The 16195-nt window shown below is 34.0% G+C and overlaps 2 protein-coding genes across 2 annotated transcripts; one reads left to right on the forward strand and one right to left on the reverse strand.

Moving 5' to 3' along the window:
- Nucleotides 1–303: 303 nt before the first annotated feature.
- LOC125068366 lies at nucleotides 304–9354 on the reverse strand. The gene is made up of 5 exons (XM_047677466.1): nucleotides 7935–9354; nucleotides 2958–3025; nucleotides 2481–2590; nucleotides 1542–1772; nucleotides 304–340 (listed from the first exon to the last, which is right to left on the reverse strand). The coding sequence occupies exons 1-5, from the start codon at nucleotides 9352–9354 to the stop codon at nucleotides 304–306; spliced, it is 1866 nt and encodes a 621-aa protein (XP_047533422.1).
- Nucleotides 9355–9382: 28 nt separating this feature from the next.
- LOC125068367 lies at nucleotides 9383–16107 on the forward strand. The gene is made up of 8 exons (XM_047677467.1): nucleotides 9383–9470; nucleotides 11692–11794; nucleotides 12429–12567; nucleotides 13129–13263; nucleotides 13464–13621; nucleotides 14447–14586; nucleotides 15139–15642; nucleotides 16061–16107. The coding sequence occupies exons 1-8, from the start codon at nucleotides 9383–9385 to the stop codon at nucleotides 16105–16107; spliced, it is 1314 nt and encodes a 437-aa protein (XP_047533423.1).
- The last annotated feature ends 88 nt before the right edge of the window (nucleotides 16108–16195 follow it).

The following is a 16195-nucleotide window of genomic DNA, read 5'->3' on the forward strand; positions in this document are numbered from 1 at the left end:
AATTTATTATCTCCTAACATATACAGTATATACGATTATTTTTTTTGTAGCCAATTATAATTTATGCAAAGCATACGTAAATATTTACCGAAATTTGGCTAAGTGATCACCAAATATGAGCGATGTATTGACATAAGTAAATACGGCCGCTTGCAGTTTCGGCATCAACTCTCCGCGTATCGGCTTCGTCAACATAAACTCAAGCTCTTTACCTTTAAAAACAAATAAAGCATAAAATATGTCCGGATGTCCATATTACATTAAATCAAAATTTATTACCTTGCTTTTTAGAAAAATATGGCGCTATAACTGGTGGTACTCCTTGAGATTGCGAAGGTATCTGTTAATAATATACAATATTTGTATTTTCTATTACAACCTGTTACTGGTAAATGCTATTTTGTAAAATAACCGAAAAAGTTTTACCTCGACGCTAAATGTGCAGTCCTTCACTTGAAAGGTGTCATGCCCTAAGTTAATCGACTGCCCACTCATTTTTGCCAATGCAAAGCCAACCAATTTACAATCATCTGCAACGATACTAAAATAATACAAGGATTAAAATGTATTTCTCTACTACTAGTTATAATTATAACAATGAGGGCTACAATATTTTTTCCATCAAGTCGTCTGGTATGTTGCTGCCAAGGTTCTGGTAAACTTGTGGAGATTTTAGTAGGAAAGCCAACTAACTATGTTAAATAGGGCGACGCACTCTGTACTAACTACATAAGAGGGCTGACTTCACCGGACCTTTTTAACATATACGTCAACGACTAACGGCTATTATTGAAAAACAGATACCAAATTCCGTTTTCACATTGGTAACGTATGCGTTAGCTAACCTGACGACATGTTACCCAAGTATATACTCTTATAAAAGTGCTAAATTTTGTTACCAGCTTGCTAAACGCCATGGGCTCGAATAGAATGTAGTGAAAACAGAAATGCTCATTTAATACTGGTCCGGTGACGGTTCCACTAATATTTTCGAGACAATAAGTCAGCTCGGGTTTTTAAAAGTTTTAATACTTGAATCATATTCTCAAAGAAGACAAAACGGCTAACGCGATATGAAGAGGAAAGCACGAGGCTCTCTAAGTGCAGGCTAGCATGCTCAGAACAGCTCGCGAATCTGTGTAAGACCATACGTAACTGGATGTAAAGGTGACCTTGTTCGAAGCTTTTTATGGATAAAGATTACCAAGTAACGTAGCTACATTATAGTAAGAAAAAGTAAAACCAAGATCGAATTTGAATGAAGCAGTCATGTTTATGCAGAGCAGAAGCCATGATTGTAACTGTCCTAGAATTCTTCCCCATTCTCAAAGCAAGGACGGTTTCGGTAATGCAAAGATGAATGCGCACTACTCATTCTGTTTTGACTGCTATTGTTGAGGATCTTTTATGTAGTCGGCTTCGGTGCGTGATTAACAAGTTTACTTAGATTTAATTTTCTTGATTTATGTATTATTTTTATTTATTTTAATTTCTATACATTTTTTTAACTATAGGTGTGATTAATTGCATTGTGAACTTACGCTAACATTCCAGTATTATCAACTTGCTCGTAGGCGAATGGTGATTTTTCATATGGATTTTGAGGCACGGTACTCAAAATATCAGATTGATTTCTGAACAGCACGTATGAAGACTGCACTATCATCTGGCTGAGACCAGCCTCCACCTTCAGGACATTGGACGCGAGCGCGAATGTAACCTCCGGCATGTTGAGATGAGGTATGCTCGTGAGGGACAGATCAAATAAAAGCCTATAACAGACGAATACATTTTAAACTCCATTTGTTTTTATAAAATATAAGAAATTTAGTTAAAGTGTAAAGTATATGTGTGTATATTTTGAGATTTCGTTTGATTAATTAGAAAATGAAAAAGATGTAGATAAAGAAAAGTAAAGTAACAGCTTGCAAGTGTCTCATTGATGGACAAAGGCCTGCTCTCTGATTTGAGAAGAATATTTGGAACTTAACATGCTCATGTGTAAGATTTTCATTCGACGTATAAAAATTTCCTGACAGATGATGATAAATGATACGAATTATGCACATGAAAGATTAGTATTGCTTGCCTCAATTGTAATCTGGAATGGTTTAAGAAAAGAAATAACGAACCTTTAGACGGATATAAGAAGCAACTTATTGTATTTTGAAATTACAAATAATTGAGATGATGGGTGTTTTGAACTATGATTTATTTAATAGTGTTATAAATTATTATATTAATATCATTATGACGAAATAAAAAATATACAATATATTTTTTTTTACAACCAAACCAAAACCTAATATAGATTTTAACATATATCCAGATTTAAATTACATTGACACTATAAAAACAATCATAAATAAATTGTCACTTACACAAACAGCACATGTATGAAGTAATATACCTTTGTCATTGCCATTCTCAATAAAAATATAATAAAAATTTCATCAGCAATCGTAAAAAAATCCACTTACACATCAACGACATTGTCAGTTAAAAATAAACCTTTAGCCATTCGAAACGAGTCCGCCGCTCGCCTCACGTATACGTTCATCCCTCTATACCCATAGTTATCCTTTAACGCCTGAAATTCAAACGTTCTATTATAAACCAAAGTACTTCGTACAACTTTACTCACTATTTTCAATTGACTCAAATAAAAAAATGACAATCAGCAATATGTCTCTACGATAATAGTTCATCTTTACGTAAAATTGAATGATTGTCGACCTACGGACCTGGTTTCTGTTTGCCGTTCTGAACCCAAATCGCCAAGACATTGTGACAGTCGTAAGCAACAGAATCACGAGAATGGTTGTGAAAGAGAATAATAAAAACAAAACATAAGTTCCAGTAACTCGTGTTTGGATTTTTAAATAAGCGTATACGTCATACGTTACATTCAAATTAATTTCTGCAAATATTTTAATGAAATATTGTCATTAACTCACCAATACGATTGCGTTTTCGAAGGATTTCCTATGTCCCTGCCATTGTTTTTGTAAAGCCTTAAAAACATCTGCAAGTAAAATCAATATCAAGCTAATATATAATCATTAATCATATTAAACAAAATAAATAAAATAATGGAGCTTTAAAATATATTTTTATTATTAGACATGTGAAAAATAGGTTTCTCGTTGGGAACACCGCTGTGCTGTCAGCATTTGCCCATGGGTTGAAAGAAACGTCACGGTTGCGTGCGCAAGCAATTACATGACCATGGCCAGGCGCTCTAGACATAGACGAGTCCCACATAGTCCCGCACTTCACATGGGTGAAAAGCGTAAGAATCTTTTCCAAACGAGAAAAAAAATTGTATGGAAAAAAGATATAAACTCAATTTTTTTTAAATATCTGGTATCTATCTAGTTATTCTGTAAGTAGTTATTTTATCGAACTCTTCCTTATTGATTGATTTGGAATCATTTCTTACCGCTTGAAAAATACTGTTGAACTTTTCCATCTAATGTTGCAGGCTCCACACTTAATATGTATGTCACGTACCAAAAAAATAATACTTTGCACATTTATGTTTTTATAAACAGTAGTGTATATCGAAAATAAGATTACTTTATATTCTTAACGTGGAATTTTAATTAAAAAAACGGAATAGCAAAGTTACTGATTGCAATATAAATGATTTGTGAAATTGTTCGATAAAATATCAAATAAAAATTAATTATACCGTTTCTCATATCACTTTTTTCAAAACAATGTCACGGAAAGCAATGATATCAAATAAAGAATTATTGGCGATTGGAGTTTTAGTCATAAATGTAGTCGTTCAATGTAAAAATGACTGCTGGACTTCTTTCAATGCAAAGGAACATTTCAAGATCATGGACGCTCTTGATGGTAAATCTTCTGGATACATTTGAGTGAATATACATCAATCGACTTGTTACTATGTTCAACTACAAACAGTTAACATGTTTTTTATGAAATGCTGTTACGATAAAACAAGACACAAACTTAAACTATACAAGAATTCAAATCAACACATCAATCAAATCTAATACTTAAAACCGTAATCTTTGCGGAACATACAAACAATATATTAAGTTACATTTAATAATACACTTATCACATCCATGGACATTGGTACTGTATGAAATATTAATTATTCCTTATACCGCCAAAGCGCCACCAACCTTGGGAACTAATATTTTAAGTTGCTTGTGCCTGTGGTTACTAAGTATTACTGTTTAGCGGCAGAATATCTGATGAATCTAACATAATATCTCATTGGTAAAATAGGTTGAAAAGTGACTTACGACGATATTTCTGCGTTTTTAAAAGCGTGTTTGTAACCTTTAAATGCTACAATTATTATAGTCCCACTCTTCTTTGAATCTTATAATAACTCCACTGTTTTGCTTCACTGTCTACCGAAATTAGCATGAGTCTTTCAGACGATCTAAGAGATATATGAAATGCATATACATAATGAACGGTTTTTACCAATTTGATGTCGATAGTAATGACCTGCTTAAGGGATTGAGCGATTAATATATTACAGAACGTTACGAGAAAGTTAGAAGAAATTTTCAGCGAACCGTAGGAGGTCAAGAGTTTGACAAAGATATGCTCGTGGTGAGTCTAAGTATGTAATTTGTTTAGACTAGACAGAACTTACGACGATCGTAAAAAAACTAACAAAATTGTCTGTTAAAACGAGTTCTGTTAAATTGTAAACATAAAAATCTAAGTCGTCCGACGATGATAGCGAGCGATCAGATTTTATTGAAATAAATGATGTTTTATCTACGGCTATAAAATTTACTACTTCAATAAAATTTTAGAATCTTCCAAATTCATTAAAGTAGTGTAATGTAAAGTAAAACGACATGATATATATATAATTTTATTTTATTTATGTAACGTATTATAACATGATTTACTTTTCTTTATACATTTAATTGTACATTTCTTAGTTCTTCTTCATCTTACCACTGATGGAAAGTAATACTAATTTGTATTTTGTTTTCTTGTTCTTTTATTGATAATAATAATAATTTGTATTCTCTAAATTGTAACATAATACAAAATTAACATTTTATTTTAAATAATCCCTATGTTATTGTTACGTTGGATTTTTTTTTTATGTCTAAACAAAGTATTATTAGTAAACTGGGCAAAAAAGTTATATTTAGAAAAGATAAAATCTATGTATATATAGATACCTATATTAAGAATTTCTTATTCAATTAATTTATTATTCTTACTAAAAAAATATCTTTTGAACATTATAATTTTAACAAGAAGCATTTAAGAAGTTAAATATTGCTTCGATCCAACATCACAATTTTTAATATTGTTATGACATAATCACAGGCACTGTTGAAAAGCCGTGGAATCGCCGAACGTACTCTCCACGAGGCGCAAGGAAACCAGAATGTGATTCCCGCTGGAATTAATCTTGGTGGATACTGCATGATGAAGATGCCTAAGTCTGTCCTGTAAGACCTAAATTTTTTTTAAAACGTTCATATTACAAAACACACTTGCAGTCTATTTCGTTTTCTCTAATAATCCGACGAAATGGCAAATCCGGCACGACCGGAACTAATTCAGACGCCGGACCAACGGATTTAAGTGCTTCGCTACTTGCAGTGTAAGCAATGTCAATTTATAAAATATTAGTAATTATTGCTTGTTGTATATGTGTTGCTTATACAATTATACGTTCACGTCGAATGTATAATTATAAATTGACATGATAGATATTTGATGGCAAAAGATTAACTATATGAATCAACAAAACAAAATGTCAAGATTCAAAAATATAAAATACTTATCTTGTATCCTTTGAATATTAATAATAACAATTATATTTAATGGTATTTGAGGTTCTTCCATCGAATGAAGCTTCGCAACAACACAGTGTTTCGTGTGACTGATATCAACAACGACTTCGCGAATCTGATAATGAAAGCCTCTATCGGTCTGAACGATCTCCATCTCTTTGGCTCTTATGATTTGACAATTGCCACTAAGCCTGGATACCTTGCCTATGAACCTACTTTCGGACAAGTAGAGTGAGTATGAAAAGATTATTATTACATTGCGACACACATACCTACCGTCAAGCCTAATAGGTTGGTGAGAACAAACAAAATTGCTAACAATATTGTATTATTACTAAGAAATAAATAAATCAAAACTATACTTTATTAAACACGCCTCAAGTCGTTGAGATAACAGACGAGAAATTTTATTTAACATTATTTAAGAATTATGTACATAAAGGATTCGATAAAATTATACTGAATGATAAAGGATGTATAAAATATTCATCATCCTCATCATCCTCCTGCCCTTATCCCAATTTTACTTGGGGTCGGCGCAGCATGTCTTCTTCTTCCATACTTCTCTGTCAGACGTCATCTCACAAGTAACATTCTTTCTAACCATATCGTCTTTCACACAATCCATCCATCGTTTCTTGGGTCGTCCCCTACCTCTATATCCATCCACATCCATACTCAAAACCTTTCTCACAACATGGTCCTCATTCCTCCGCATAACATGCCCATACCAAGACAGCCGGTTTCCAGATAGCTTCTCGGTTACCGGTGCCACTTTCAAACTTCCTCTTATGTACTCATTCCTTACTCTATCCATTCGCGTAACACCACACATTGCTCTCAGCATTCTCATCTCCGCCACATGCAATTGTCTTTCAGTCATCCCTTTTATAGCCCAACACTCTGATCCATATAGAATAGCAGGTCTGATCATGGTCTTATAGATCTTCCCCTTAAGTCTAAGGGGAATACGGGGGTCACAAATTGTTCCCGTAACCTGCCGCCATTTCATCCACCCTGTGTTAATCCTGTGCTTTACCGTTCGATCTATTTCGCCATCGCCTTGAATGAGTGAACCGAGATACCGGAAGTCGGAGCAGACTGGAAGGGCTACGCCATCAAGCGCTATGGCTTCAGGACCGGAGAGACCGCCGAAATCGCAGAACATGTATTCAGTCTTCGTTCTACTGATTTTCAAGCCAACATTCTCCAGTTTCTGTTGCCAATCTTCCAATCTATTCTGGATCTCAGGTCCATCTTCACCAACCAGTACAATGTCGTCGGCAAAAAGCATGCACCAGGGTGCCTCCTCCTGTATGTTCGCCGTTAGAGCGTCCATAATCAGCAGGAAGAGGTAAGGACTTAGAGCCGACCCTTGGTGCAACCCTACAGCCACACTGAACTGGTCAGTGTTGCCGGCAGACGATCGGACGTAGGTACAGGATCCCCTGTACATAGCACGGACTAACTCCACATACTTCCCAGGCAAACCTTTCTCTTTCAATGCCCACCATAACACTTCACGAGGCACCCTATCATAGGCTTTCTCGAGATCAATGAATACCATGTGCAGGTTCTTGTGAGCACGTCTGTACTTCTCGCACAATTGGCGGAGTGCAAAAATAGCGTCCATTGTCCCTCGACCTGACATAAACCCAAACTGATTTTGGGCAATTTCACTCTCTTCTCGCAATCTTCTCTCTATTACCTTCTCCCATATTTTCATAGTATGTGACATGAGCTTTATCCCTCTATAGTTGTTGCAATCCTGTATATCCCCTTTATTTTTGAAGATGGGCACTAGCGAACTACTGCACCATTCTTGAGGGATGGTTTCTTCATGCAACAACTTATTGAAGAATAAAGTCAACCACATACATCCGTCAGTCTTTAACACCTTCCATACTTCAACTGGTATGTCATCTGGACCCAAAGCCTTCCCATTTTTCATACTTTTGACTGCTGTCATTATCTCATCCATGCTTATTTCTCTTACTAATCCCTTATTTACTTGTGCCTCTTGGAGAATACCATTCCAGTCATTCTCTTCATTCATAAGCTTTTCAAAATAAATCTTCCATCGCTCTTTTATTTCCTCATCTCTACATAACACCTTACTAGCCTCATCTTTCATGCATTTGATATGTGTTATATCTCTCGATCGTCTTTCTCTCTCTTTCGTAATTCGGTAGAGTTCCTTCTGGCCTCTAGGGCTGTCCAGTGAGTTGTACAACTTTTCTTGTGCCTTAGCTCTGGCCACTGCTACCGCCTTCTTTGCTCTCCTCTTAAATTCCTTGTAAACTTCCTTTTTTTCATCTTTTAAACTTGTATTCACATTTTTTACAACCTGCCATTCTTTAAATGCCACTTTCTTCTCGCTCAGTACATTTTGCACTTCCAAATTCCACCACCATGTATCCCTATCTATCAGACCTTTTCCTTTCGACTCTCCAAACACATCCTTTGCGACCTTCCTTATATGCCTGGCCATCTCATTCCAACAATCATCTACCAATTTCTCTTCCATCTCATTCATTTCTATAATTTTCTCCACTATATGGTTCCTAAATCTACTAGCACATTCATCATTCTCTAACATACGCCATCTTGTCTTTGGAGGGGGCCGTATTTGGCTGTTTCTGGGGGAGACACTTAATTTAACATCCATCACCACAAGCCTATGTTGGGCGACTAATGCTTCGCCTGGCAGCACTTTACAGTTTTTGACACAGCATAGACTCCTCCGCCTCACTAGGAAGTAGTCTATCTGTGTCGCGTGGTGGCCACTCTTGTAGGTTATTAGGTGTTCCTCTTTTTTCTTAAACCACGTGTTTGTTATAGCCAGGTCGAAGGCACAGGCAGCTTGTAAAAGTGTCTCACCGTCAGCGTTCCGGTTTCCCAATCCCCACCCACCATGCACTCTCTCATATCCATCATTCTCTCTTCCTACATGGCCATTAAAATCACCACCCACGTAGACTTCCTCGCTATCCTGTATATTCATCAGCAGGCAATCAAAGTCCTCCCAAAACTTTTCTTTCACGCTCTCCTCACAGCCGGACTGCGGCGCATACACACTTACTAGATTCAGTGTCATGCCGTCCACAATCAGTTTAATCGCTATCAGTCTATCATTCGCTCTTTTTATATCCACCACACATTCTTTTAACCTACTATCTAAAACTATACCCACACCATTTTTCTTGCCATCACTTCCACAATAAAATAATTTATATCCTTCTCCGATTTCCCTAGCCCTTGCACCCTTCCACTTTGTCTCTTGCAGGCACGCTGCATTTATCCGTCGCCTTTTTAAAACATCTGCTAGCTCTCTTCCTCTTCCAGACATCGTTCCTACATTCCAACTTGCACACCTCAATTTTAACTCTCTCACACTTCGAGCTCGCTTCTTACGTCGCACCCGCCCGTTCCGGTGCGACAACCCTTGTCCATTTCCCACAGGAGCCGGGTGCTGCCCCTGCGCGTCGCCTGTGGGGTACGCCCTAGCCCTATCACTCGAATGGTTTTTAGTATCCATGCTGCTAAGGGTTTTGGCTTAAGATTTTATGGTCGGCCGCCTGCCTGACACCAACCCTCCTTGGGAATGCTGTCGTGGTGGTTTACCCGCCACCGTGCGGGTAGCCCTAAGTGCAGGTGATATGCAGTGGGCCTTGAATACCCTTAGTCGCCTCTTACGACACCCACGGGTAGAGTTGGGGAGGTCCTATTCTAATCCGGAACCATCACGGACAAGGATGTATAAAATATTATACCTTTAAAACTGCTTATGAAAACCTATTTAAATAGAAAAAGTTTTATTCATACTTACATGAATAATAACGTGAACGCGGTTATATCGACCTCTTGCTTAAAACAGTAATTATTTTCATAAAATAAAATAAAATCCAACAATTACTATGTTAATCAAGTAAAATTCCATTTCTTTTTATTTTTAGACTTTTATTAAAAAATGTACGATACAAAATGGAAGGACGCTATCGATTCTTGACGAATAGATTAAGTATTGAATTGATCATTTCAGAAGTGTTAATAGACGACATACTTATGATGGTAAATATTATTCGTATTATAATAGTCACAGAATCTGTGGTAATCTATCAATATTACCTGTAGTCGATTCCAATTGTAGGAGAAATAAAGATTAAAAAACCACTTGACCTTGAATTAAAAAATACCTAGTTCACATAAAAACAAATCTATCTAAATATATTTGTTTATTATTGAAGTAAAACTTCATTAGATATGATGAAAATAAAATTTCATGGTCGAATTTAAGTACAATGTTTCAAAAAGGAAATATACCACAAAGTTTCACTTCTGTCATAGTTTTTATTTTTATATACAATAAGTAAATGCTAGTTCCTATCAATTTTATTAAGTAAGCTCCGCCTGATATTTTTTTTGTTTCTTGAGAAGTCGATACTAACACGATTGCAATATTATAATATTTCGAATACCGATTTGATTAACTATTTATATTGTCGATACAGATAAATCGTATATAGAATACATTATCGTATTTTTACTTTTCAACAACCATTTCTCGTATTTTATTGGCTGTTTTTTATAATTAAGAACAAAATAAATTGATTTAATAAATTATAGGTGTTGCCATCTTTTCATTTAAAAATAATTTTAGCGTGTTTATAACAGCCCGTACCATTGAAGAGTAATCACTTTTATTTCAGTACAAAACTAAGAACTCTACGTCATCAGTTAAACTGCATCGGAAAAACATAAGTAATCATTTTTACCAGTAAATCATAAATCTCTCTAAGTCTGAAACGAACTGTTATAATAATTTCTTGTCACTTAATATATTAATTAGATTTCTTCGCAGTTTTCCATGTTTTAATACTAATTTGGAGCTTTTTTAATACTCATTATTTATGTCCGAATGTTCCTTCAATAAACTAACCATGCTTTAATTGATGTTTGATGATCATTATGATTAGTGAACTTTCTACTTGTTAGTTTTAAATTTTCGTGTTTGTTTTTAAGTTGTTTGAAAATTATAACACATATCTCTACGGTCTATTTATTCTCATGTGAATTATATGATGCCAAACTCACTATGTATATAAGATATATAGAAATATATATAGTATATTTTTATAATAAACGTTACGACTGACAATTTGTGATCTCTGATAACAGGATCCTAAATTAATTAAAAAAGTAAGCCTGCTTTCTCGAATCTCAAAATACACATAACAAGACGCTCTTCACTCTGTAAAGGTGTTATTGGTTTTTCGTACATATCATCCCGCAGGCTTTTGGCCATCGTTTTTACACGAATTTATAAACACACTCGCGCACCGATTTTTGTCCTAGTTGACGATAGCAACACGTAGAAGATCGGTTATGGTCTTATTTTGAAGCGCTCCAGCCGTAGATGTGCAGAAAAATAAAGTGGATTCTTGATTACAATTGAATAAATTGTTACGATTTAATAAATGATAAATTTTAGAGAGTGGAAAAAAGTTACTGATCGGGTAGGACGTGGAGTTATTACTGTTAAAAAAAAACAAATGTAATACGTTCGAACAGACGTCGTCGGTTTACAGTGAAATTAAATCAAAACAACAATCAAACCTGTCATAGGTTTTGAAATTCCTAATAAATCTTTAAAATAAACGCGAGATTTCGCGGGAGACCCACTAGTTTATTATAAATAGTGAGTCCTCCTGAGATATGTATTTTTTTTGTAATATATATATTTATAGTAGATTTTTTGTAGCTACTAAGTTACTGAACTGTTTGGTATTATTTCGTATATAATTAAAAGAACAAAGTCAAACATTGTCACTTGGGTTTAACATTACCATGTAATATATAAATCTTATTCCCGCAGATGTATTCATCGAGAGATTACAAGTTGACTTAGACAAGTGGCTAAAAGATTACTTCAACGACTACCTCATGTATTATGTAGCTGCGGAGGATGAGGAATTCTTGTAAGCTGTTGATTTAAACATAACATATTATTATAGTCTACATTCTGTGGGTAATCTAACCTACGCACAGGCGATATGTGTGTGAATCAGTGCACTCGCAGTTCGTTCAATGTCAGAATCCGATTGGAATTAAAAAATCAGACGCAGCCCCACTGGATTTCTCCAGTGGAGTAGTAAAGAGCCATCTCTAGATTCTGGACTCCAACTAAAAAAATATAACACAATTAGAGCCAGGAGCTTGGGATGTGTTAAGCTAGTCATTAAGCTGCCGCCAGACATGTGCTCATAGAAGTGGTCACTTCTTTCAAGACTAAGCTTACACATTTGGTCTCATATTGTCGTACCTGTCAGACATATGTTCAAAGCGTTCCGTGACGGTTTTTAGCGCACATCAAAGGGATCAAAGTTATTGTGATATAAATATACATATAAATATATAAATGTGAATTTTGATGTTAATCTTTTAACGGTTATTCTTATCAATGCGTAACAACAACAAATATTTAAATTATCTATTTTTGGATATATCATATATATCTGTCTTTAAGAATCACAACTCGTTTTAAAATATATGTATGTATTCTATTCTAAGCTAAAAATTATGAAAATATTAATATTTGTATCATTATTTCAGAAATTACAATCGGGAAAAGACAATAGCCCTTAACAACTTCACAGATAACGCAATTAACACGATTATCAAACGTATACACGATATAAAAGCGGACGCCGTGCAACTACCCGCGTTCACTATATTCGTCACCAACGATAAGGTAAAAGAGATTATTTGACAAAAAAAAAGCATTATAACAATAATTTTAAAATAAAAATTTCAGTGCAACGGCACAATTGAGTTGTCATTTTTATTTTTAAAAATACTTATACACAATATATTTAATACAAATTAAATAATAAACTTAAAATCAATATAAGAACTTTTAATTTGATATTTTATTATCAAATAATAAAGACTAGACGTAATTAATGAACATCAAAACAAGATCAACTATAAAACTACTTAGCAAATATACATAAAACTTATAGCAGGAGGTGTATTGCATTTCGGAGGTTTTAATATATGAAATAATTGTATAAATATCTGCGCTTCACAGTTTCATACACTTTCGTGACGTATCCAAACTCATCTTTATATATGGTATAAATAAGTCAAGAAAAATATGACAGAAATTTTAACAATGTACTATAATATTGTTGGATTTAAGTGTTTAGCAATGAAATAGTAATTTCATTGCTAACTTGAATATTTAATTTTGCAATTCCATTTAATGATGGTGAAGAGTTAACTATGTAGTAAATAATTGATGTTTATATAGGAAGTCCGATTAAGGGACGGAGTATTACGAGGGCTGGATAGTATTTACAGACGGGCGATAGCTACCGGCACTAAGGACAAATTATTAGAAGATATTAGAAAAGTGGATACTGTAGTCGGGTTCAGTGATTTGAAGGTATGTTAAATGCTTGATAAAAACTCGTGTTTTTGAAATTCGAATGTATATTTTTTTTTGAGAAATTTATATCCTGGTTTTTAAAGAAATATAGAGAACGCTTTTTTAATTTAGTTCATATGCCAAGACTCAAAGAACAGATGCTAAAATATCTTGCTCTTTAATGTCTTAATTTTAATTACTCCATTATTGAATTTCAGCTAATATACAGATATGACGCAATCCTTAAATCTGGCCTACCCCCCGTCACCGGTATTCTGATATTAACGGCGGATGAGTTGACTGCACATATGGGACTTCGTTTGGTCAAGACACCAGACACAGCTGATTTGAGCTTTAGATTCTTGGAACAAGCAAAGTAAATTGTAAACTTAATTCACATTTTACATAAATAAAAAAAAAACAACACTAAAGTGACTCAGGCGCATAAAATATATGGCTATAGCATAAAAAAAAATTTACAAATGAAAAATGCAGAAATATATTTACTTTATTTTTCAAATGTTTTTACTATATTAAAGTTAATGCTCTTTTTATATTATATATTTGTTATTTAGAATTTAAACATTTAACCAAACTTATAAATTCTGTTCAAACTAATCACTGAGTCGCTTGTCACTAAGCTACATACATTTATTGGTGTATGAACAACTTTTTATTTTATTTTTGTTAACTAAACTAATTGTAACGTCACAAATAAACTGCTTGCATATTTAAGTCTGCCAATGTACTTTAATTTAGAGGTTATGGAAAATTACATCGACACCAATCTTTATAATCTTATACAAACTGAAAACCTCATGTGTTAAGGATCATTTTCGTTTCGCATGGTTTCGCAATTTGCGTGTGGCAATAATGTTCAAAATCGTTATCACTTGGTTTCAAATTGTGATGCGGTGATAAAGCTAGGCATAGTGTTACGGAGCTACCATGAATTTCGGTATAAATGCTCATGCGTCATAACGATAGAGATGAATACCAATCGATCAGATCCAACCATTTAAGGTCCTATGTCACTAAGTTTATGTATTTGTTTCAGCGCCTCAACTTTATGAATAAAAAAACAATGGTACTAAATCATTCGCGCATGGCTAGCTCCTAGAATAATGTTCACTTTTCTGATGAATACGAAACATTTTTATATAGGTTAAGTTTTTTTTAAATTACAATTTTTTTATTTTAGGCCAGAATCTTTAACCGTGGAAGGTCCAGCAAATAGAATGATATCGAACTTCAAATATTTGCTTGAACGACATATAATTGCCATTATGAGTAACACCTTGATGCATAATATAAATATGCTTGGGACACTAGACAAATGCAGTAAGATTTTATTATTAAACATATATTTTTTTAAGTTATAGACATGCCCCACGATTTTATCTAAGTTAAATATGGTTTATAATTCATTTTGTATTTGGCGGTGTTGGCGATGCAGAAAACCATCACGAAAACACATCTGTATGTGTCTGAAAATCTACCACATGTGTATTCAACAATCTTTATGTGAACAGTATGGTGGAATAGGCTTCAAAAACCTTCTCCTCAAAAACGATCACTCAAAGATTATAGGCCTTTATTTATACAAAACTGTCTGCCATACTTTTTAAATCTGTAAGATCTTTTAGATTTTAAAATCGAACTGATAGTATTTATTTTCAAAGTGGATAAGGGATTTTTAATTAATAATTCGAGGAAGCTCGTGACTTAATCAGACGGCAAAATATCGTTACGTTAAGTACAAATTATACGTATTTGAACACCGACACCAAATATGTTTATTGCTAAAATCAAGCAAAATACGTTAACTTTAAACTACTCGATTCACAAAATAATCCTTGGAACTCAATACGAATAAAATGTCGCTTTTTTCAGTTCCGTTACTTCCAACGTTTAAAGAACAAAGTGAACAGAATCCTTCTGAAGAAGAAAACAGAGAAGATAATATGTTGGTAAACATAACTAGTTCCTTTGAAGCAGCTTTGGAAAAAAGTAATATATCACGAGATGATTCTCCAGCTCCCACATATGAAGGGTCGGATGAACATCATCCTGTTAACAGCAGAGAAGATAATATGTTGGTTAATATAACCAGTTCCTTTGAAGCCGCTTTAGAAAAAAATAACGTATCAAGTGATCATTCTCCATCTCCGATGTATGAAGGGTCAGATGAACATCACCCTGTTAACAGCAGAGAAGATAATATGTTGGTTAATATAACCAGTTCCTTTGAAGCAGCTTTGGAAAAAAGTAACGTATCACATGATAATTCTCAAGCTACGGTGTATGAAGGGTCAATTGAAGAACATCCTAGCAACAGCAGAGAGGATAATATGTTAGTTAATATAACTAGTTCTTTTGAAGCAGCTTTGGATAGAAGTAATATTACACATGATAAGACTTTGATAGGTGTTAACGACCCTAACGAAAATGAAAATACCTTGAGGAATTTTAATTATTATCATAGACGACTTCCGCTAAGAGTCGTCCCGTTAAAAAGTAACGTCAACCACTTTAAAAAATCAGTAAAACAAAACACGTAAACATAGTACAAAATAAATGTTGTGTCAAAAAAACTTAAAAACTGTGTTTTTTTATTATAACTAAATAAAAAACATTTTATTTTTACCATTATAAATGAAATATACATTTACCTTAATAATAATAATCAAACAGCGAAAGCCTTGACGTTAAACCATTCGAGTTACCGTACAAACGGTTCAACAAGTATAGCCCCGTCGCTTTTTATTATACTACCCGGCACGAAACTTGACCTAACATGGCGTCCTCTGCGCAGGTACAGTCCTTGCGAAAATCACGTACTATCTAAAAAGCTTAAAATAAATATTTAATATATTAAAGGGTAGGTACGTAATAAAACACAACGGGTTAATTATTGTATATTTAGTAATTATTGTATCAATAAATAAAT

This window comes from Vanessa atalanta, chromosome 13 (genome assembly GCF_905147765.1).
Source record: "Vanessa atalanta chromosome 13, ilVanAtal1.2, whole genome shotgun sequence".
NCBI classification, from domain to species: domain Eukaryota; kingdom Metazoa; phylum Arthropoda; class Insecta; order Lepidoptera; family Nymphalidae; genus Vanessa; species Vanessa atalanta.